Source organism: Tachyglossus aculeatus, chromosome 2 (assembly GCF_015852505.1).
Source record: "Tachyglossus aculeatus isolate mTacAcu1 chromosome 2, mTacAcu1.pri, whole genome shotgun sequence".
NCBI lineage: Eukaryota > Metazoa > Chordata > Mammalia > Monotremata > Tachyglossidae > Tachyglossus > Tachyglossus aculeatus.
In genome coordinates this window covers 133,699,031-133,721,200 of record NC_052067.1, presented here as the reverse complement: position 1 = coordinate 133,721,200, position 22,170 = coordinate 133,699,031, and the positions used below count along the sequence as shown (strand labels likewise).

General features: G+C 50.3%; 1 protein-coding gene across 1 annotated transcript; it reads right to left on the bottom strand.

The window, feature by feature from the left end:
- Positions 1-4,797: 4,797 nt before the first annotated feature.
- Positions 4,798-20,362, bottom strand: HPX (hemopexin). Its single transcript, XM_038742534.1, has 10 exons — positions 20,256-20,362; positions 17,027-17,091; positions 16,035-16,106; positions 15,742-15,884; positions 13,178-13,331; positions 12,145-12,357; positions 7,756-7,869; positions 6,603-6,733; positions 6,357-6,519; positions 4,798-5,215 (listed from the first exon to the last, which is right to left on the bottom strand). Exons 1-10 carry the CDS (start codon positions 20,315-20,317, stop codon positions 4,989-4,991), a joined length of 1,344 nt encoding a protein of 447 aa, XP_038598462.1. The 5' UTR covers positions 20,318-20,362; the 3' UTR covers positions 4,798-4,988.
- Between the last annotated feature and the right edge of the window lie 1,808 nt (positions 20,363-22,170).

Here is a 22,170-nt window from a genome sequence, read left to right as displayed (position 1 = left end):
CACTGTTGGGTAGGGACCGTCTCTATATGTTGCCAACTTGGACTTCCCAAGCGCTTAGTACAGTGCTCTGCACACAGTAAGCGCTCAATAAATACGATTGAATGAATGAATTGAGCAGTTTTCCACAAAACTCCCAGGACGTGGGTTCTAATTCCTGGCTCTGAGACTTATCAGCTGGGTGACCTTGGGCAAGCCACATCACTTTCATTCACTCATTCATTCATTCAATTGTATTTATTGAGCGCTTACTGTGTGCAGAGCACCGTACTAAGCGCTTGGGAAGTACAAGTTGGCAACGTATAGAGACGGTCCCTACCCGACAACGGGCTCACAGTCTAGAAGGGGGAGACGGACAACAAAACGAAGCACGTGGACAGGTGTCGTCATCAGAATAAATAGAAGTAAAGCTAGATAATAATAATAATGATGATGATGGCATTTATTAAGCGCTTACTATGTGTTATAAGCGCTGGACATCATTAACAAAATAAATAGAAGAGTGAATATGTCCAAGTAAAATAAATAGAGTAATAAATCTGTGCAAACATATATACAGGTGCTGTGGGGAGGGGAAGGAGGTAGGGTGGGGGGGACGGGGAGGGAGAGAGGAAAGAGGGGGCTCAGTGTGGGAAGGCCTCCTGGAGGAGGTGAGCTCTCAGGAGGGCTTTGAATGGAGGAGGGGGCTCAGTCGGTGGGCGGCATTTACGCCCGGCCGGCCCAGCAACACAAGCAGCCTGCCCGAAATTTCCGCGGCAGGAAGCCGGGGTGGCCCGGCTGTGAAGTCGTCATCGATCTTACTTAGGAGAAGCAGTGTAAAGAGCCCGGGCTGGGGAACCAGAGGTCATAGGTTCTAATCCTGGCTCTGCCACTTGTCTGCTGTGTGACTCCGGGCAAGCCGCTTCACTTAAAAGAAGCAGCGTGGCTCAGTGGGAAGAGCCCGGGCTTGGGAGCCAGAGGTCATGGGTTCTAATTCCCAGCTCTGCCACTTGTCAGCTGGGTGACCTTGGGCAAGCCACTTCACTTCTCTGTGCCTCAGTTACCTCATCTGTAAAATGGGGATGAAGACTGTGAGCCCCACGTGGGACAACCTGATCACCTTGTATCCCCCCCAGGACTTAGAACAGTGCTTTCCACACAGTAAGCGCTTAACAAATACCATCATTATTATTCACTTCTCAGGGCCTCAGTAGAAGCAGCATGGCTCAGTGGCAAGAGCCAGGGCTTGAGCTTCTCCTCAACACGCTATCCAACCTTGGCTTCACAGACTCCGTCCTCTCCTGTTTCTCCTCTTATCTCCCCAGTCATTCTTTCTCGGTCTCTTTTGCAGGCTCCTCCTCCCCCTCCCGTGCCCCTACTGTGGGGGTTCCCCAAGGTTCAGTGCTTGGTCCCCTTCTGTTCTCGATCTACACGCACTCCCTTGGTGACCTCATTCGCTCCCACGGCTTCAACTCTCATCTCTGCGCTGATGACACCCAGATCTACATCTCTGCCCCTGCTCTCTCCCCCTCCCTCCAGGCTCGCATCTCCTCCTGCCTTCAGGACATCTCCATCTGGATGTCTGCCCACCACCTAAAACTCAACATGTCCAAGACTGAACTCCTTGTCTTCCCTCCCAAACCCTGCCCTCTCCCTGACTTTCCCATCTCTGTAGACGGCACTAATCAATCAATCAATCAATCATATTTATTGAGCGCTTACTGTGTGCAGAGCACTGTACTAAGCGCTTGGGAAGTACAAGTTGGCAACATATAGAGACAGTCCCTACCCAACAGTGGGCTCACAGTCTAAAAGGGGGAGACAGAGAACATAAACCAAACATACTAACAAAATAAAATAAATAGAATAGATATGTACAAGTAAAATAAATAAATACATAAGGCACTACCATCCTTCCCGTCTCACAAACCCGCAACCTTGGTGTCATCCTCGACTCCGCTCTCTCATTCACCCCTCACATCCAAGCCGTCACCAAAACCTGCCAGTCTCAGCTCCACAACATTGCCAAGATCCGCCCTTTCCTCTCCATCCAAACCGCTACCCGGCTCGTTCAAGCTCTCATCCTATCCCGTCTGGACTACTGCATCAGCCTTCTCTCTGATCTCCCATCCTCGTGTCTCTCCCCACTTCAATCCATACTTCATGCCGCTGCCCGGATTGTCTTCGTCCAGAAACGCTCTGGGCATCTTACTCCCCTCCTCAAAACTCTCCAGTGGCTACCAATCAATCTTCACATCAGGCAGAAACTCCTCACCCTGGGCTTCAAGGCTGTCCATCCATCCCCTCGCCCCCTCCTACCTCACCTCCCTTCTCTCCTTCTACAGCCCAGCCCGCACCCTCCGCTCCTCTGCCGCTAATTCATTCATTCATTCATTCAGTCATATTTATTGAGCGCTTACTGTGTGCAGAGCACTGTACTAAGCACTTGGGAAGTACAAGTTGGCAACATGCAGAAATGGTCCCTACCCAACAACGGGCTCACAGTCGAGAAGGGGGAGACAGACAACAAAACAAAACATGTGGACAGGAGTCAAGTCATCAGAGTAAATAGAGGTAAAGCTAGATGCACATCATTGACAAAATAAATAGAATAGTAAATATGTACAAGTAATCTCCTCACCGTTAGGCCTCGTTCTCACCTGTCCCACCGTCGACCCCCGGCCCACGTCCTCCCGCTGTCCTGGAATGCCCTCCCTCTACCCATCCGCCAAGCTAGCTCTCTTCTCCCCTTCAAGGCCCTACTGAGAGCTCACCTCCTCCAGGAGGCCTTCCCAGACTGAGCTCCTTCCTTCCTCTCCCCCTCGTCCCCCTCTCCATCCCCCCCGTCTTACCTCCTTCCCTTCCCCACAGCACCTGTATATATGTATATATGTTTGCACATATTTATTACTCTATTTATTTATTTATTTATTTATTTATTTTACTTGTACATATCTATTCTATTTTATTTTGTTAATATGTTTGGTTTTGTTCTCTGTCTCCCCCTTCTAGACTGTGAGCCCACTGTTGGGTAGGGACTGTCTCTATATGTTGCCAACTTGTACTTCCCAAGCGCTTAGTACAGTGCTCTGCACACAGTAAGCGCTCAATAAATATGATTGATTGATTGATTGATTGATTGAGAGTCAGAGGTCATGGGTTCAAATTCCGGCTCTGCTAATTGTCAGCTGTGTGACTTTGGGCAAGTCACTTAATTTCTCTGTGCCTCAGATACCTCATCTGTAAAATGGGGATTAAGACTGTGAACCCCCTGTGGGACAACCTGATCACCTTGTAACCTCCCCAGCACTTAGAACAGTGCTTTGCACGTAGTAAGTGCTTAATAAATGCCATCAGTTTTTTAAACCTCTGGGCCTCAGCTACCTCACCTGTAAAATGGGGAGTGAGACTGTGAGCCCCAAGTGGGACAGGAACCGTTTCCAATCTGATTAACTTGTATTTACCCCTGCATTTAGTAAGTGTCTGGCACGCAGTAAGCGCTTAACACATACCATATTAAAAAAAAAAAAAGAAACTAGGCGGGGTGCTGTCCTGTTGTGGGGTGAAAATGACCACCAACCTGGAGAGCTGGACCCCAGAACCTCCTCCCCACACTACATCTAGCAGCTCCAAGGTCCTCCACCCCGCCATCTCCTCTACTGCCAAATCCCATTTTCAGTAAATTCTGAGCTCCTCGAGGAAAGAGACGGCGTCTTCTACATTTATTGAGTGAGAAGCAGCATGGCTCAATGGAAAGAGCCCGGGTTTGGGAGTCAGAGATCGTGGGTTCTAATCCCGGCTCCACCACTTGTCAGCTGTGTGACTTGGGGCAAGTCACTTTACTTCTCTGGGCCTTGTTCCCTCATCTGGAAAATGGGAATGAAGACTGTGAGCGCCCCGTAGGACAACCTGATCACCTTGTAACCTCCCCAGCGCTTAGAACAGTGCTTTGCACACAGTAAGCGCTTAACAAATGCCATCATTATTATTATTATTACCCTACCTCCTCCTACAGCCTACAGCCTCCCCCATTAGACTCCTTCATGTTCCCCAGGCACTCAGCACAGTGCTCTGCACATGGTAGAAGCCCAGTAAGGTGCTCAGCATACACTCATTCATTCATTCAATCATATTTATTGAGCGTTTACTGTGTGGAGAGCACTATACTAAGCGCTTGAGGAGGCAGGACAACGCTCAGCACAAAGGAAGGGTAAGCTATGGTATCTTTGACCCAGGAGACACTGGTTTACGTATAGATCAAGTTTAATAGATACTGGTGATGTTGATACTGATAAATCCTCCTGGAAAATGACCGGGGAGACGTGCGTTTGGATGATGAGAGAGGGCACTGGGGTCTCGATCCAGGAGACCCCAGGTTTTCAACGATTTCCTGAACAACGAAAATTGAAATTCCTTCTTTCAATCATATTTATTGTGCGCTCACTGTGTGCAGAGCACTGTACTATGAAAAGAGAGGAGGCCTGCACCTGCCCGGTCCAGTGTGTAAGTTGTCATGAGCGCCTATGATGGCCTCGTTGGCCCCCGCCTCCCGTCATCCCGTCAACGAGTTCCAGAGGGGCAGCCCTAGAGAAAGCGGCGTGGCTCAGTGGAAAGAGCCCGGGCTTTGGAGTCAGAGGTCACGGGTTCAAATCCCGGCTCCGCCGTCAGCTGTGTGACTTTGTGCCTCAGTTACCTCATCTGTAAAATGGGGATTAAGACTGTGAGCCCCCCGTGGGACAATCCGATCACCTTGTAACTTCCCCAGTGCTTATAACAGTGCTTTGCCCATAGTAAGTGCTTAATAAATGTCCATCATTACGATTATTATTATGACCAGAGAGCTGGCGAGATCCGGTTGATTTATTGCCACAGCTGCACGGGGGATTTCAGGAGGAGGGGAGAGGAGCCACCAGACGGACTGTCTGCCGGACCTCTGAGGAGGACAAAGTAGCAGTGAGGGGAAATGGGGAGGGGGGGATTAGAGGGGAGGGGAGAAGGGGTCTCTTGGGTGGTCAGTGGGCACAACCCAGGAGGCTAGTGGCCAGACTGAAGGGTTTCGGAGGGATGGTGGATGGCGTGAGCTCCTCTGGGCCCCCGTAGCGGTACAAGTTGGGGCCTTGGATGAGGTAGAGGCCACCCGCTGTGCACAGGGCTCCGTCCACATGGTCATGAGGGAAGAAGAGCTCCTTCCAAGAGTCCCTGTGGCTCTGGGCCAGGTCCTTGACCCACATGTGGGAGCCTGGCGACCACAGACAAAAGATCTCATGAGACTTCCCCCACCCCAAATTTAAAGAATTCCCCCAACCCCACCCTCCTCCCTCCTTTATGGAGTTCCGGGTTTCCTTATCTCTCCAACCCTTCCCATTTCTGATTCATTCATTCAATCGTTATTTATTGAGTGCTTTCTGTGTGTAGAGCACTGTACTAAGCTCTTGGGAGAGTACAATACACAATAAACAGACACGTTCCCTAGCCGCAACGAGCTTACAGTCTAGAGGGGAGGAGATAGAAGTTAATATAAATAGATAAATGATAGATAGATACCAAGTGCTGTGGGGCTGGGAGGGGGATGAACAAAGGGAGCAAATCGGGGCAATGCAGAAGGGAGTGGGAGAAGAGGAAAGGGGGGCTTAGTCAGGGAGGGCCTCTTGGAGGAGATGGGCCCTCCATACGGTTTTGAAGCGGGGGAGAGTCATTGTCTGTCGGATTTGAGGAGGGAGGGCGTTTCAGGTCAGAGGCAGGACGTGGACGTGGGATCAGTGGCAAGATGGACAAAATTGAGGCACAGTGAGAAGGTTAGCTTTAGAAGAGCGAAAGTGTGCGGGCTGGGTTGGAGTAGAAGAGTAGCAAAGTGAATTGCAAGGGAACAAGGTGACAGTGCTTCAAAGCCAGGAGTATTTGTCTGATGCAGAAATGGAGAGGCAACCACCGGAGTTTCTTGAGGAGAGGGCAAACGAGTCCTGAGAGTTTCTGTAGAAAAATGATCTGAGCCGCAAGAGTGAAGTATGGAGAGTAGCAAAGTGAATTGCAAGGGAACAAGGTGATTGAGTGCTTTAAAGCCAGGAGTATTTGTCTGATGCAGAAATGGAGAGGCAACCACTGGAGTTTCTTGAGGAGAGGGCAAACGAGTCTTGAGAGTGTCTGCAGAAAAATGATCTGAGCCGCAAGAGTGAAGTATGGACTGGGGTGGGGAGAGACTGGAGGCTGGGAGGTCAGCAAGGAGGTTGATGCAGTAATCCATGCGGGTTAGGATGAGTGACTGTATTAACGTGGTAGCAGTTTGGATGTCTATCCAACCTTTTCCCAGCCTGGTCTCTGCATTCCTCCATTTCCCGTTTGTCCAACCCCATCCCCGCCCCGCAACCCGAGCTGCTACTGACCGGAAATGAGGTACACCTTGGAAGATTTGGGGCAGGTGAAGGCCGCGTCCAGCTTATCCACTGTCTGGTCACCAGGGTTGCCCAGTTCCTTGCTCAGTTGTCGGGGGTAGCCAGAGACCAGGGTGAAGCCAGCCCTTCCCCCATAGATGTATACGTTGGAGTCCTGAGACAGGATGGGAGAGGGGCGAGTTAACGAGGGCCTGACCCAAACCCCCACCCCCTATCGTAGACTGGCCTTTTCCCCACCTGAATCAGGTACACCTTCTCCTCCCAGCTGAAGGCCGCATCGACCGGACCCTGGACCTCGGGCCACTGGTGGTTGATGGGCCAGGCGTGCCAGCCGTCCCGCTGCAAATCCACTCGCCAATACCTGAGCCCTGTAGGGACCAAACCCCGGATTGGTTGCAGAGGCAGGAGGGGGGGTCAAGGAGAAGGGTGGACAGGGAGGGATCCCTGCGGGGAGGTGTCTGAGGTCAGGAGGAAGGGTTATTATTATTATCATTATTAATAGTGATAATAATGATAATGATTATGGTACTTGTTAAGCAGCGCGGCTTAGTGGAAAGAGCCCGGGTTTAGGAGTCGGGGTCGTGGCTTCTAATCCCAGCTCCGCCACTTGTCAGCTGGGTGACTTTGGGCAAGTCGCTTCACTTCTCGGGGCCTCAGTTCCCTCATCTGGAAAATGGGGATTAAAAAGTGTGAGCCCCACGCAGGACAACCTGATTACCTTGTAACCACCCTAGCGCTTAGAACAGTGCTTGGCATATAGTAAGCGCTTAGCAAAAGCCATCATCATTATTATTATTAAGCACTCAGTATAATAATAAGGGCATTTGTTTGTTAAGCGCTTACTATGTGCAAGGCACTGTTCTAAGCGCTGGGGGCGGATAAAGGTGATCAGGTTGTCCCACGTGGGGCTCACAGTCTTCATCCCCATTTTAAAGATGAGGCAACTGAGGCTCAGAGAAGTTAAGTGACTTGCCCAAGGTCACACAGCAGACATGTGGCGGAGCCAGGATTAGAACCCACAACCTCCGACTCCCAAGCCCAGGTTCTTTCCATTGAGCCACGCTGCTTCTTATGTGCCAAGCACTGTTCTATGCACTGGGGTAGGTCTAAATTAATCTGACTGGACACAGTCCCTGTCCCACATGGGGCTCACACTCTTAATCTCCATTTTACAGATGAGATAACTGAGGCGCAGAGAAGTGAAGTGACTTGCCCAAGGTCACACAGCAGACTCGTGGTGGAGTCGGGATTAGAACCCAGGTTCTTCTGAATCCTCAGCCCGTGCTCTAGCCACTAGGCCACACTGCTTCTCGGGGTTGGAGAGGAAGTGAGGGGGGGTGGCGGGAAGGGATGGAGGAGAGGGTTGGGCCCCCAGGGCCCTGTCACTCACCGCTGAAGGCGTAGATACGCCCGGAGTCATCGGAGAGAAAGGCCGAGAAGTTGAGGCCGCTGCAGCGGTCATCTTGAGGCTGCGAGTTGTTCTGGTGGGCCCCGTGGCCATGCCCTGCAGGAAGGCCATGGGGCAGGGGGAGCGTGATCCATTCATGCATTCAATCGTATTTATTCAATCAATCAATCAATCGTATTTATTGAGCGCTTACTGTGTGCAGAGCACTGTACTAAGCGCTTGGGAAGTACAAGTTGGCAACATATAGAGACAGTCCCTACCCAACAGTGGGCTCACAGTCTACAAGGGGGGAGACAGAGAACAAAACCAAACGTACTAACAAAATGAAATAAATAGAATAGATATGTACAAGTAAAATAAATAAATAAATAGAGTAATAAATATGTACAAACATATATACATATATACAGGTGCTGTGGGGAAGGGAAGGAGGTAAGACGTGGGGATGGAGAGGGGGACGAGGGGGAGAGGACGGAAGGGGCTCAGTCTGGGAAGGTCTCCTGGAGGAGGTGAGCTCTCAGTAGGGCCTTGAAGGGAGGAAGAGAGCTAGCTTGGCGGATGGGCAGAGGGAGGGCATTCCAGGCCCGGGGGATGACATGGGCCAGGGGCCGATGGCGGGACAGGCAAGAATGAGGCCCGGTGAGGAGGTTAGCGGCGGAGGAGCGGAGGGTGCGGGCTGGGCTGGAGAAGGAGAGAAGGGAGGTGAGGTAGGAGGGGGCGAGGGGATGGATGGACAGCCTTGAAGCCCAGGGTGAGGAGTTTCTGCCTGATGCGCAGATTGATTGGTAGCCACTGGAGATTTTTGAGGAGGGGAGTAACATGCCCAGAACATTTCTGGACAAAGACAATCCGGGCAGCAGCATGAAGTATGGATTGAAGTGGGGAGAGACACGAGGATGGGAGATCAGAGAGGAGGCTGATGCAGTAGTCCAGACGGGATAGGATGAGAGCTTGAACGAGCAGGGTAGCGGTATGGATGGAGAGGAAAGGGCGGATCTTGGCAATGTTGCGGAGCTGAGACCGGCAGGTTTTGGTGACGGCTTGGATGTGAGGGGTGAATGAGAGAGCGGAGTCGAGGATGACACCAAGGTTGCGGGCTTGTGAGACGGGAAGGATGGTAGTGCCGTCAACAGAGATGGGAAAGTCAGGGAGAGGGCAGGGTTTGGGAGGGAAGACAAGGAGTTCAGGAGTTCAGTCTTGGACATGCGCTTACTGTTTGCAGAGCACTGTACTAAGTGCTTGGGAAGTACAAGTTGGCAACATACAAAGACGGTCCCTACCCAACAACGGGCTCACAGTTTAGAAGGGGGAGATAGGCAACAAAACAAAGCATGTGGACAGAACAAAACATGTGGACAGGGGCACATCCATTACGGGCAAGGCTGGGGGCAGAGCCTGAAGGGAAAGGGCAGCGGGCAGGGACAGAGGCGGGGTGTTGGAGGAGGGGAGAGGGGATGCTGATGGGGTGGTGGGCATGAATTCACCTGAGGCAGAGCTTGGCGATAGGGATGTAAGCACAAACCAGATATGAAGGATGTGGCCGGGTTATCGGTTGAGGACTCGACCTTTGGATTTGGGGCTAGGACTGGGGGACAAAGGGAAGAGGACTGGGGGACAAAGGGAACAGGGCTGGGAAGGGAGAGGTCTTCTCAGTGGAAAGAGCCCGGGCTTTGGAGTCAGAGATCATGGGTTCAAATCCCTGCTCCGCCAATTGTCAGTTGTGTGACTTTGGGCAAATCATTTCACTTCTCTGGGCCTCAGTTCCCTAATCTGTAAAATGGAGATTAAGACTGTGAGCCCCCCATGGGACAACCTGATCACCTTGTAACCTCCCCAGCACTTAGAACAGTGCTTTGCACATAATAAGTGCTTAATAAATGCCATCATTATTATTATTATTATTCATCTCCTCCAAGAGGCCTCCCCTGACTAAGTCCCCTTTTCCTCATCTCCCACTCCCTTCTGCGTCACCCTGACTTGTTCCTTCATTCATCCCCCCCCCCCCCACTCCAGCCCCACAAGCACTTATGGTCCATATCTGTAAATATATTCATTTACATCGATATCTGTCTCTCCCTCTAATAATAATAATGATAATAATAATAGCATTTATTAAGTGCTTACTATGTGCCAAGCACTGTTCTAAGCGCTGGGAAGGTTACAAGGTGATCAGGTTGTCTCACATGGGACTCAAAGTCTTAATCCCCATTTTACAGATGAGGTAACTGAGGCACAGAGAAGTGAAGTGACTTGCCCAAAGTCACAAAGCTGACAAGTGGCAGAGCCGGGTTTTGAACCCATGACCTCTGACTCCATAAGCCCGTGCTCTTTCCACTGAGACATGCAGACTGTAAGCTCAGTGTGGGCAGGGGATGTGTCTGCTTATTGTTGTACCACACCCTCCCAAGAGCTTAGTACAGTGCTCTGCACGCAGTAAGTGCTCAATAAATATGATTGAATGAATAATAATGTTGGTATTTGTTAAGCGCTTACTATGTTCCAAGCACTGGTCTAAGCGCTGGGGTAGATACAAGGTAATCAGGTTGTCGCAAAGTGGGGCTCACAGTCTTCATCCCCATTTTACAGATGAGGGAACTGAGGCCCAGAGAAGTGAAGTTTTTTTTTTTTAATAATGGCATTTAGTAAGTGCTTACTATATGCAAAGCACTGTTCTAAGCACTGGGGAGGTTACAAGGTGATCAGGTTGTTCCACGGGGGGCTCACAGTCTTAATCCCCATTTTACAGATGAGGTAACTGAGGCCCAGAGAAGTTAAGTGACTTGCCCAAAGTCCCACAGCTGACAATCGGCGGAGCTGGGATTTGAACCCACGACCTTTGACTCCCAAGCCCAGGCTCTATCCACTAAGCCACGCTGCTTCTCACTGTAAGGTGCTGGCACTGTACTAAGCACTGGAGTGGCTACAAGCTAAGCAGGTTGAACTCAGTCCTGGTCTCACATGGGACTCCACGGTCTTAATCCCCATTTTACAGATGAGGTAACCGAGGCACAGGGAAGTTAAATGACTCGCCCAAGGTCACACAGCAGTCAAGTGGCGGAGGTGGAATGAGAACCCAGGCCCTCCTGACTCCCAAGCCTGGGCTCTTTTTACTAGGCTACGTTGCTTCTCATGTTGCCCCTCCCCTTTTGTACCCCCATCATCATCACCATCATCAATCGTATTTATTGAGCGCTTACTGTGTGCAGAGCACTGTACTAAGCGCTTGGGAAGTACAAATTGGCAGCATATAGAGACAGTCCCTACCCAACAGTGGGCTCACAGTCTAGAAGGGGGAGACAGAAGACCCCCACCTTCTTCTGACCATATATACAGATATACAGGTGCTGTGGGGAGGGGATTTATTACTCTATTTATTGATATATCTTACGTGTACATATTTATTCTATTTATTTTATTCTGTTGATATGTTTTGTTTTGTTCTCTGCTCCCCCCTCTAGACTGTGAGCCCACTGTTGGGTAGGGACTGTCTCTATATGTTGCCAACTTGTACTTCCCAAGCGCTTAGTCCAGTGCTCTGCACACAGTAAGCGCTCAATAAATACGATTGAATGAATGAATGGGGAGAGGAAGCGGGGGGCTCAGTCTGGGAAGGCCTCCTGGAGGAGGTGAAGCGCTTAACAAATGCCATCATCATTATTATTATCGAGGCCTCCCCCTTTCTCCCCTCCTGCCAAACTTCGGAGCTCCCATGGGGAGAAGGGGATGCGTGGGTCCTCACTGTTGGGTAGGGCTCTTCCCCTCCTCCCCCGCGCCTTACCTCCTTCCCTTCCCCACAGCACCTATATATATGTATATATGTTTGTACGGATTTATTACTCTATTTATTGATTTATTTTACTTGTACATATCTATTCTATTTATTTTATTTGGTTTATATGTTTGTTTTGTTGTCTGTCTCCTCCTTCAAGACTGTGAACCCGCTGTTGGGTAGGGACGGTCTCTAGATGTTGCCAAAACTTGTACTTCCCAAGCGCTTAGTACAGTACTCTGCACACAGTAAGCACTCAATAAATACAATTGAATGAATGAATGAATATCGATGTACGTATCTTCTAGACTGTGAGCCCACTGTTGGGTAGGGACCGTCTCTATACGTTGCCGACTTGTACTTCCCAAGCGCTTAGTACAGTGCTCTGCACACAGTAAGAGCTCAATAAATATGATTGATTGATTGATTGATTGACCACCGGCCCTGAATGCGTGAAGGAAGGAGGGCTGGGGAAGAGTATTAGAGGAGGAGGCCTGGGGAAGGCCCGTGGAGGGGGTGATGTGGGAAATGGACGCGGGAAGCGGGGCCGAGGGCGGAGGTCTGGCCGGGGGCTCAGAGAGGGGCATGGAGGAGGCGCTCACCTCTGCCCGGGCAGCGTATGAAGTAGTCGCGGAGAAGCCGGGGGTAGTGAGGAGGCACATCGCCGGAGACGGGGTCGAAGCGCAGGAAGCGGCCGCCCTGGAAGCAGTAGTAGCGGCCCAGCCAGCGCAAGGCGGCCGTGCAGTTGCCCACGGTGGGCCACGTCCGCTCCTTCACCGTGCCTGAGGCCAGCTCTAGGAACCAGGTCCGCCGGCCTGCAAACCCCGCCGCGGACGGGCCCCGGTCATTCGTTCATTCAGTCGCATTTATTGAGCGCTTACTGTGCGCAGAGCACTGGGCTAAGCGCTTGGGAAGTACAAGTCGGCAACATATAGAGACGGTCCCTACCCGACAACAGGCTCACAGTCTAGAAGGGGGAGACGGACAACAAAACATGTGGACAGGTGTCAAGTCGTCAGAGCAAATACAACTGAAGCTAAATGCACATCATTAACAAAATAAATAGAACAGTAAATATGTACAAGTAGAGTAATAAATCTGTACAAAATATATACAGGTGCTGTGGGGAGGGGAAGAAGGTAGGGCAGAGGGGATGGGGAGTGTATATATGTTTGTACATATTTATTACTCTATGTTACTTGTACATATCTAGTCTATTTTATTTTGTTAATATGTTTGGTTTTGTTCTCTGTCTCCCCCCTTCTAGACTGTGAGCCCACTGTTGGGTAGGGACCATCTCTATATGTCGCCATCTTGGACTTCCCAAGCGCTTAGTACAGTGCTCTGCACATAGTGCTCAATAAATACGATTGATTGATTGATTGATTGGGAAGGCCTCTGGGAGGAGGTGAGCTCTCAGTAGGGCTTTGAAGGGAGGAAGAGAGCTAGCTAGGCGGATGTGCGGAGGGAGGGCATTCCGGGCCAGGGGGAGGACGTGGGCCGGGGGTCGACGGCAGGACGGGCGAGAATGAGGTACAGTGAGGAGGTGAGCGGCAAAGGTCAGCCAGGGCCTGCCTCCTGCCCCCACCCCACTTCCCATGGTCCACCCCCACCCTTACCCCCTCCGCCGCGTACCCTGGAAGAAGAGGATGCCCTCGGCCCTGCACTCTCCCGGGTGGCACTCCACGGCGGCGTCCAGCGGGGTGGGGATGCCCGGGAACTCTTCGGAAACGAGGCGGGGGTAGCCCTTCTTGAGCAGCCCGTTTTCATACACCCAGACCTGCTCACCCTGACCGCACGGGCACAGGGAAGAAAACGACAAAAATGTGAGCTCCCTGAGGGCAGGGATGGTGCCTCTTATGTCTGGGAAACTCTCCCAACTGCAGAGCACATTCATTCATTCAATCGTATTTATTGACCGCTTACTGTGTGCAGAGCACTGTACTAAGCCCTTGGGAAGTACAAATGGGCAACATATAGAGATGGTCCCTACCCAACAATGGGCTCACAGTCTAGAATAATGATAATAATAATAATAATTTTGGTATTTGTTAAGCGCTTACTATGCGCCAAGCACTGTTCTAAGTGCTGGGGAAGTACAAATGGGCAACATATAGAGACGGTCCCTACCCAACAATGGACTCACAGTCTAGAATGATAATAATTTTGGTACTTGTTAAGCGCTTACTATGCGCCAAGCACTGTTCTCAGTGCTGGGGAGGATACAAGGTGATCAGGTTGTCCCATGTGGGGCTCACAATCTTAATATCCATTTTACAGATGAGGTAACTGAGGCACAGAGAAGTTAAGTAACTTACCCAAAGTCACACAGCTGACAATTAGCGGAGCCGGAATTTGAACCCATGACCTCTGACTCCCAAGCCCGGGCTCCTTCCACTGAGCCACGACAACGAAACAAAACAGGTAGACAGGTGACAAAACAGGTAGACAGTGTACTCTTCCAAGCGCTTGGTCCAGTGCTTTGCACACAGAAAACACTCAAAACAGGTAGACAGGTGACAAAACAGGATTGCACACAGTATTCCCTCCATAAATAGTGACCGATTCATGGAGAAGTAACATGGCCTAGGAGAAAGAGCACAGGTCTGTGGGTCAGGAGACCTGGGTCTCAATCCCATCTCTGCCACTTGCCTAGTGTGGGACCTCGGGCAAGTCATTTAGCTTCTCTGTACCTCAGTTTCCTCATCTGGAAAATGGGGATTCTATACCTGGCCTCCTCCTTATTTAGACTGTGTCCAACTTGATTATCTTGTTTCTACCCCAGCGCTTCGTACAGTGCTTGGCACATAGTAAGTGCTTAATAAGTACAACAATTAATCAATCAATGGTATTTATTGAGCGCTTACTATGTGCCGAACACTGTACTAAGCACTTGGGAGAGTACAATGCAACAGAATTAGCAGACAGTGCTTGGCACTTAGTAGGCGCTTAACAAATACCATCATTATTATTCCCTACCCATAATGAGCTTAATAAGTACAGCATTTAATCAATCAATGGCATTTATTGAGTGCTTACTATGTGCCGACACTGTACTAAGCACTTGGGAGAGTACAATGCAACAGAATTAGCAGACAGTGCTTGGCACTTAGTAGGCGCTTAACAAATACCATCATTATTATTCCCTACCCATAATGAGCTTAATAAGTACAGCAATTAATCAATCAATGGCATTTATTGAGCGCTTACTACGTGCCGAACACTGTACTAAGCACTTGGGAGAGTACAATGCAACAGAATTAGCAGACAGTGCTTGGCACTTATTAGACGCTTAACAAATACCATCATTATTATTCCCTACCCATAATGAGCTTAATAAGTACAGCAATTAATCAATCAATGGCATTTATTGAGCGCTTACTATGTGCCGAGAGAAGCAGCGTGGCTCAGTGGAAAGAGCCTGGGCTTTGGAGTCAGAGGTCATGGGTTCAAATCCCGGCTCCGCCAATTGCCAGCTGTGTGACTTTGGGCAAGTCACTTCACTTCTCTGAGCCTCAGTTACCTCATCTGTATAATGAGGATTAAGACTGTGAGCCCCACGTGGGAGAACTTAATCCCATTGTATCCCCCCAGTGCTTAGAGCAGTACTTTGCACATAGTAAGCGCTTAATAAATGCCATTATTATTATTATTAAGCACTTGGGAGAGTACAATGCAACAGAATTAGCAGACAGTGCTTGGCACTTTGTAGGCGCTTAACAAATACCATCATTATTATTCTCTACCCATAATGAGCTTAATAAGTACAGCAATTAATCAATCAATGGCATTTATTGAGTGCTTACTATGTGCCGAACACTGTACTAAGCACTTGGGAGAGTACAACGCAACAGAATTAGCAGACAGTGCTTGGCACTTAGTAGGCGCTTAACCAATACCATCATTATTATTCCCTACCCATAATGAGCGTACCGTCTAGAGGACTGCATTATCATTGCTGTTGTTAATATAATAATTAAATGATAATAACAATCACAGGTTGGTCAAGGGAGGTAGACCCTGAGATGCCTTTGCACCCCTAATCCCCAGCCAAAAGAGTCCGAGTTAGGATGGAAGTGGGGCGAAAGGGAATCTCAGCGCAGAGGTAGAGGCCTAACCCTGCTTTCCTGTATCCACCCCATCCAGGGTGCCCCGCTTCCCAATCCTGCCCCGTCCCGACCCTGCCGGTGCGCAGGTACCCGGAAGAGGTAGACATTGTCGTGGGCTTCGGGCCGCGCCGGCCGGTGCAGGCGGAAGGCAGCGTCCACATGACCTCCCACCTCCGGCCAAGTGGCGTTCACCGGTTCCCGGGCGCCACTGTGTTTCTTCCATACGGATTCCCCTGGGGAAGGGTGGGATAAGAGCCAGTCCAGCTGGGCTCCCAGGACCCACTGCAGAGACACTCACCCTTTCCAGACCCCTCCTCCGCTCCCAAAGATGATGCCAGCCCCAACTCTTCCCCCTAAGCCCCCATCGCTGGGATCCACCATACCTCTGAAGTACATCATGGTCCCCGACTCATCCAGGGTGACCGCATCGAAGCCCCAGTCCTCTGAGCAGCGTCCTGGGAATGTCAGGGGATGGATCGGGGGTCAGGGGTCAGGAGAGAGGAAGGGGCTATGGAGCTGGGGAAGAGGGGACTCAGAGCAGAGGCCAAGGATGAGAAGCAGCGTGGCTCAGTAGATAGAGCCAGGGCTTGGGAGTCAGTTCATGGGTTCAAATCCTGGCTCTGCCAATTGTCAGCTGTGTGACTTTGGGCAAGTCACTTACTTCTCATCCCCCTCTCCATCCCCCATCTTACCTCCTTCCCTTCCCACAGCACATGTATATATGTTTGTACATATTTTTTTCACTCTATTTATTTATTTATTTTACCTGTACATATCTATTCTATTTATTTTATTTTGTTAATATGTTTGGTTTTGTTCTCTGTCTCCCCCTTCTAGACTGTGAGCCCACTGCTGGGTAGGGACTGCCTCTATATGTTGCCAACTTGTACTTCCCAAGCGCTTAGTACAGTGCTCTGCACACAGTAAGTGCTCAATAAATACGATTGATTCCCTGGGCCTCAGTTACCTCATCTGTAAAATAGGGATTAAGACTGTGAGCCCCCCGTGAGACAACCTGATCCCCTTGTATCCTCCCCAGCACTTAGAACAGTGCTTTGCACATAGAAAGCGCTTAACAATTGCCATCATTATCATTATTACCCAAGAGGGAGGGGGGCTGCAGGGCTAGAGAAATGAAAGCCCAGGGAGACAGAGACAGAGATGGAGGAACCCGGAGATCCATTCATTCAGTCGTATTTATTGGGCGCTTACTGTGTGCAGAGCACTGTACTAAGCGCTTGGGGAGTACAAGTCGGCAACATATAGAGATGGTCCCTACCCAACAACGGGCTCACAGTCTAGAAGGGGGAGACAGACAACAAAACAAAACATGGAGACAGGAGACGGCCGCAGTGAGCAGCCTCCCCGTCCTTACCGATCTCATCGGGGTGCAGATCTGTCTTGGGGGCTCCATCGGCTCCAGGAGGGGCGGTGGAGGCTCTGTGGGAGGAGAAAACCCGCAGACACAATTCTCTTCCACCCCATCCCTCCTCCTATTCCAGCCACCACCCAGACACCACACTCCAAGGTACCCCGACCTCCCGGGTGCCATGGCTGGAAGTCCCAACCACCTCTTCTCCCTCACCACCTCTTCCCTCCCAAGAGAACGGAAGGGTTTGATCTACAGAGATTGGAGAGAGATAGTAATAGGAATAGCAGTAGAAGAAGGAGGTGGAGGAGGAGCATCTAGCTTTATTTCTATTTGTTCTGACGACTTGACACCTGTCCACATGTTTTGTTTTGTTGTCCGTCTCCCCCTTCTAGACTGTGAGCCCGTTGTTGGGTAGGGACCGTCTCTATATGTTGCCAACTTGTACTTCCCAAGCGCTTAGTCCAGTGCTCTGCACACAGTAAGTGCTCAGTAAATACGATTGAATGAATGAATGAGTATAGGCGTAGTAATAATAATAATTAAGATGGCATTTATTAAGCGCTTACTATGTGCAAAGCGCTGTTCTAAGCACTGGAATAGTAATAGTAACAGCACTGTGATAGTAGCAGTAATAATAACAGTAGCCATGGTAATAGCAGCAGCAATAACAGTAGTAGTAATAGTAATAATAATCATAATGATGGCATTTATTAAGTGCTTACTATGTGCAAAGCACTGTTCTAAGCGCTGGGGAGGTTACAAGGTGATCAGGTTGTACCACGGGGGGCTCACAGTCTAAACCCCCATTTAACAGATGAGGTGACTGAGGCCCAGAGAAGTGAAGTGACTTGCCCAAAGCCACACAGCTGACAATTGGTGGAGCAGGGATTTGAACCCATGACTTCTGATATGTTTGTACATATTTATTACTCTATTTATTTATTTTTTTATTTTCCTTGTACATATCTATTCTATTTATTTTATTTTGTTAGTATGTTTGGTTTTGTTCTCTGTCTCCCCCTTTTAGACTGTGAGCCCACTGTTGGGTAGGGACTGTCTCTATATGTTGCCAACTTGTACTTCCCAAGTGCTTAGTACAGTGCTCTGCACACAGTAAGCGCTCAATAAATACGATTGATGATGATGATGACTCCAAAGCCTGGGCTCTTTCCACTGAGCCACGTAGCATTGTAATAGTAGTAGTAATAATAACAGTAGCAGGGGTAATAGCAGCAGCAATAACAGTAGTAGTAATAATAATAATAATAATAATGGTATTTGTTAAGCACTTACTATGTGCAAAGCACTGTTCTAAGCTCTGGGGAGGTTACAAGGTGATCAGGTTGTCCCACGGGGCGCTCACAGTCTTAATCCCCATTTTAGAGATGAGGTAACAGGCACAGAAAAGTGAAGTGACTTGCCTGAAGTCACAAAGGTGACAATTGGTGGAGCCAGGATTTGAACCCAAGACCTCTGACTCCAAAGTCCGGGCTCTTTCCACTGAGCCACGTTGATTCTCAGTAGCAGGAGTAGCAGTTTAGTAGCAATATTATTAGTAGTAGCAGTAATAGCAATATTAGAAATAGCAGTAGTAGCCGTAGTAATAAAAGCAGCAGAAGCACTATAGTAGTGATATTATTAGTAGCAGTAGTGATAGTAATAACAGTAATAAGCAGGGATCATTGCTCTTTATTGCTGCTATACTTTCCCAAGAGCTTAGTACAGTGCTCTGCACACATTAAGCACTCAATAAATACGATTGATTGGATGAATGAATGAATAACATTAGCAGCAGTAATAATAATGATGGTATTTGTTAAGTGCTTACTATGTGCAAAGCACTGTTCATTCATTCATTCATTCAATCGTATTGAGCGCTTACTGTGTGCAGAGCACTGTACTAAGCGCTTGGGAAGTATAAGTACAAGTAAACTACTCTAAGCATTGGGGGGATACAAGGTGATCAGGTTGTCCCACGGAGGCTCAGAGTCTTCATCCCCATTTTACAGATGAGGTAACTGAGGCCCAGAGAAGTGAAGTGACTTACCCAAAGCCACACAGCTGACAATTGGTGGAGTCGGGATTTGAACCCATGACCTCTGACTCCAAAGCCCGGGCTCTTTCCACTGAGCCAGTAGTAGCAGTATCAGTGGCGACGGCAGCAGCATTGATCTTGTAGGAGGCCCAGAGGTGATAAACGGGGCTAGGGAGGGCGAGATGACCCCTGTCCCCTGATCAAGTGTCCAGTTCAGACTGTGCCAGGGAGAGCCCAAGTAAGAGCCTGGTCTGATCCGCCTCTTGTAATGGAAGTCCTAGAGATGCAGCTTGGCTCAGTGGAAAGTGGTTTTGTAGTCATAGGTCACGGGTTCAAATCCCAGCTCCGCCAATTGTCAGCTGTGTGACTTTGGGCAAGTCACTTCACTTCTCTGTGCCTGAGTTCCCTCACCTGTAAAATGGGGATTAAGACTGTGAGCCCCCCGTGGGACAACCTGATCACCCTGTAACCTCCCCAGTGCTTAGAACAGTGTTTTGCACATAGTAAGCTCTTAATAAATGCCATTTAAAAAAAAAGGTCCAGCTCCTCCGCCCCTCTGGCCCCCAACCCTGGTCGGCAGGGTGTGACCAGGAGCAAGCGTTAGGTTGGCCTGGCAGCCTGGGATTAGGGGGCTGGCGGCGGGGCTGAGGCTGAGCGGGAACCAACCTTGTTAGGCAACTTAGCCCAAATGGTCACTGACCTCCACTATTCACTGATCACAGCCAACGGGCCTTGGGCAGGGAGGAGGGCCCCCACCCTCGGGGTCGGGCATAGGCTTCCATACCACCGGGACCGAATTTTGAGTAGATACGGTGGGATCTGGCTAGCTCTTGTCCCCAGCCAGGTTCCCCCTCTTCCCCATCCCTCTTCAGGACACACTTCGTCTATCTAAGCTCATCAGCCTCATTCTCCTGTCTAAACTTAGTCCCCTCCCACCAGCTCTGCCCCTGGAAGGGTGGGAGAAATGGCCCCTTCCCAGTTTGGGGATTCAGTACTCTTACTTTCTACAGGCTTCTCTCTGCACTCAGTGACTATTCCTACCCTGGCTCCCTTCCCTCATCCCAAAATCTCTTCTCTGCTCAGCCACTCCAGACCCCCTAACCCCCTTTCCTCCCACTGCCCAATCTCCCGGCTCCCTCTCCTGACCTGAGGGAAGCAAAGCCTGACCCCCGACCCCCGGGGTACAGTACTACTCACAGTGGATGGGCCAAAGCCAGTGTCCAGCTCAGGCCCAGGACTCCCACCAATGTTACCACCATGCTGGACGCCGGCTGAGTCCGTTAGGCTGATGGCGCGCGGAGGACTTCGGCCCTATATGTAGGTTGAAGCCAATGATTACATCAGCTTGGCACAACATGGAACAACCCCCATCCCCCCAACTCTGCCACATTCCCTCTCCGCCTGTCCTTCCAGCTCCTCCCCTTAACCCTTCCTTGGTCAGTGGTGGAGCCCCACCTCCCCACTCCCTGCTTAGCTTCGGGTTCTCTGCAAGCCTATTCCTAGGGCCACCCCTGCCCTCCAGGATTCCCACCCCCCTGCTCGGAACAGCCCCCCCCCCCCCCCCGTGCTTTCCCCCCAACCCTGCCTGGCATTGGCGCGTGGCTGCATGGGTTAGATTTCATCAAAGCAAACAAAATGCAACATCCAAGGCCAAAGCCGGGAAATGACTTCACACTGACCCCAGCCCTGGACCCGGGTGCCACAGGCCAGGCCAGAGGGACCAGGGAGCAGAATGACCCATTTTGCCAATCCTGTCCTAGCACACAGAGTCCCTCTCCCGTCTGTCTCCAACCACTCGCCACGGTTGGCCAGCTTCTCCTACAAACCTGTGCCCAGCCACGGAGGGCACCAGGTCTCATGAAGAGCCAACACCTAGGCCAGCCTCCCACCATCCATCCCACTAGGCCTCACCTGGATCCAACACCATCCCAGGCCTGTCGCCACCAGGTCTCACCAGGAGCCAACACCTGGGCTGTTCTCCCCTAGTCCAACCCACCAGCTCTCCCCGGGAGCCAAGACCTGGGCCAACCTCCCCTAGTCCTTCCCACCGGGCCTCACTGAGAGTCAACAGTCGGACCAGCCTCCCCTAGTCCATCCCATTGGGAGAAACTGGTAATAATAATAATGATGATGGCATTTACTAAGCGCTTACTATGTGCAAAGCACTGTTCTAAGCACTGGGGAGGTTACAAGGTGAACAGGTTGTCCCACGGGGGGTTCACAGTCCCAATCCTCATTTTACAGAAGAGGTCACTGAGGCACAGAGAAGTTAAGTGATTTGCCCAAAGTCACACAGCTGACAATTGGCGGAGCTGGGATTTGAACCCATGAACTCTGACTCCAAAGCCCGGGCTTTTTCCACTAAGCCACACTGATTGTCCTCCTGGCTAAACTCACCTCACTTATCCTCGTTCCGGTTCCCAGCGGCTGACCACACCTTCAGCTCCAGCTCCGATGGCTCCAGTCTCCAGGATTTTCTCTGCCCAAAACATTCCGCCCCCACCACCTCCAAGCTCAACCTCTTCAAGATGGAAACTTCATTTTCTTATGATATTTGTTAAGTGAGAAGCAGCATGCCTAGTGGATAGAGCACGGGCCTGGGAGCATGGGCCTCTAGACTGTACGCTCATTGTGAGCTTAGATTGTATTCTCCCAAGGGCTTACTACAGTGCTCTGCACGCAGTAAGCGCTCAATAAATACAACTCTAAGCTCACTGTGAGCAGGGAATGCGTCTGCTTTGTTGTACTCTCCCAAAGGCTTAATACAGTGCTCTGCACACAATAAGTGCTCAATAAATACGACTGACTGACTGAATTAAAGGACCTGGACTGGTTCATAGTAAGCGCTTATGGGGGGACCTGTCGGCCTCTGAAGCCATGGCTTTTGCTCCCACCGGCTTTGGGGAAATCATTGCCCTTCTGGAACCACAAAGACCAGAATCCCACTGGGATCTGATGGCCTCCCTGCTGGAATCACAAAAAGCGGGATTCCTCTGGCATCTGATGGCCTCCCCACCGGGCTTCCCAAGCCCCATTATAAAGCGGCCACCCTCAGTTCCGAAAAGGGCAAGAGTTTCCTGGTGTGAAAATTGCAGGCATCTAACTCTTCTCC

Bases quoted from the DNA above. Each gene is read 5' to 3' on its own strand.
- HPX (XM_038742534.1), bottom strand. From the start codon at position 20,317: ATGGTGGTAACATTGGTGGGAGTCCTGGGCCTGAGCTGGACACTGGCT. The intron at 16,107-17,026 runs GTAAGGACGGGG...TGACATTCCCAG, and splicing joins TCTGCACCCCGATGAGATCG to GACGCTGCTCAGAGGACTGG. The intron at 12,358-13,177 runs GTACGCGGCGGA...CGGGGTTTGCAG, and splicing joins GGGCATCCTCTTCTTCCAGG to GCCGGCGGACCTGGTTCCTA.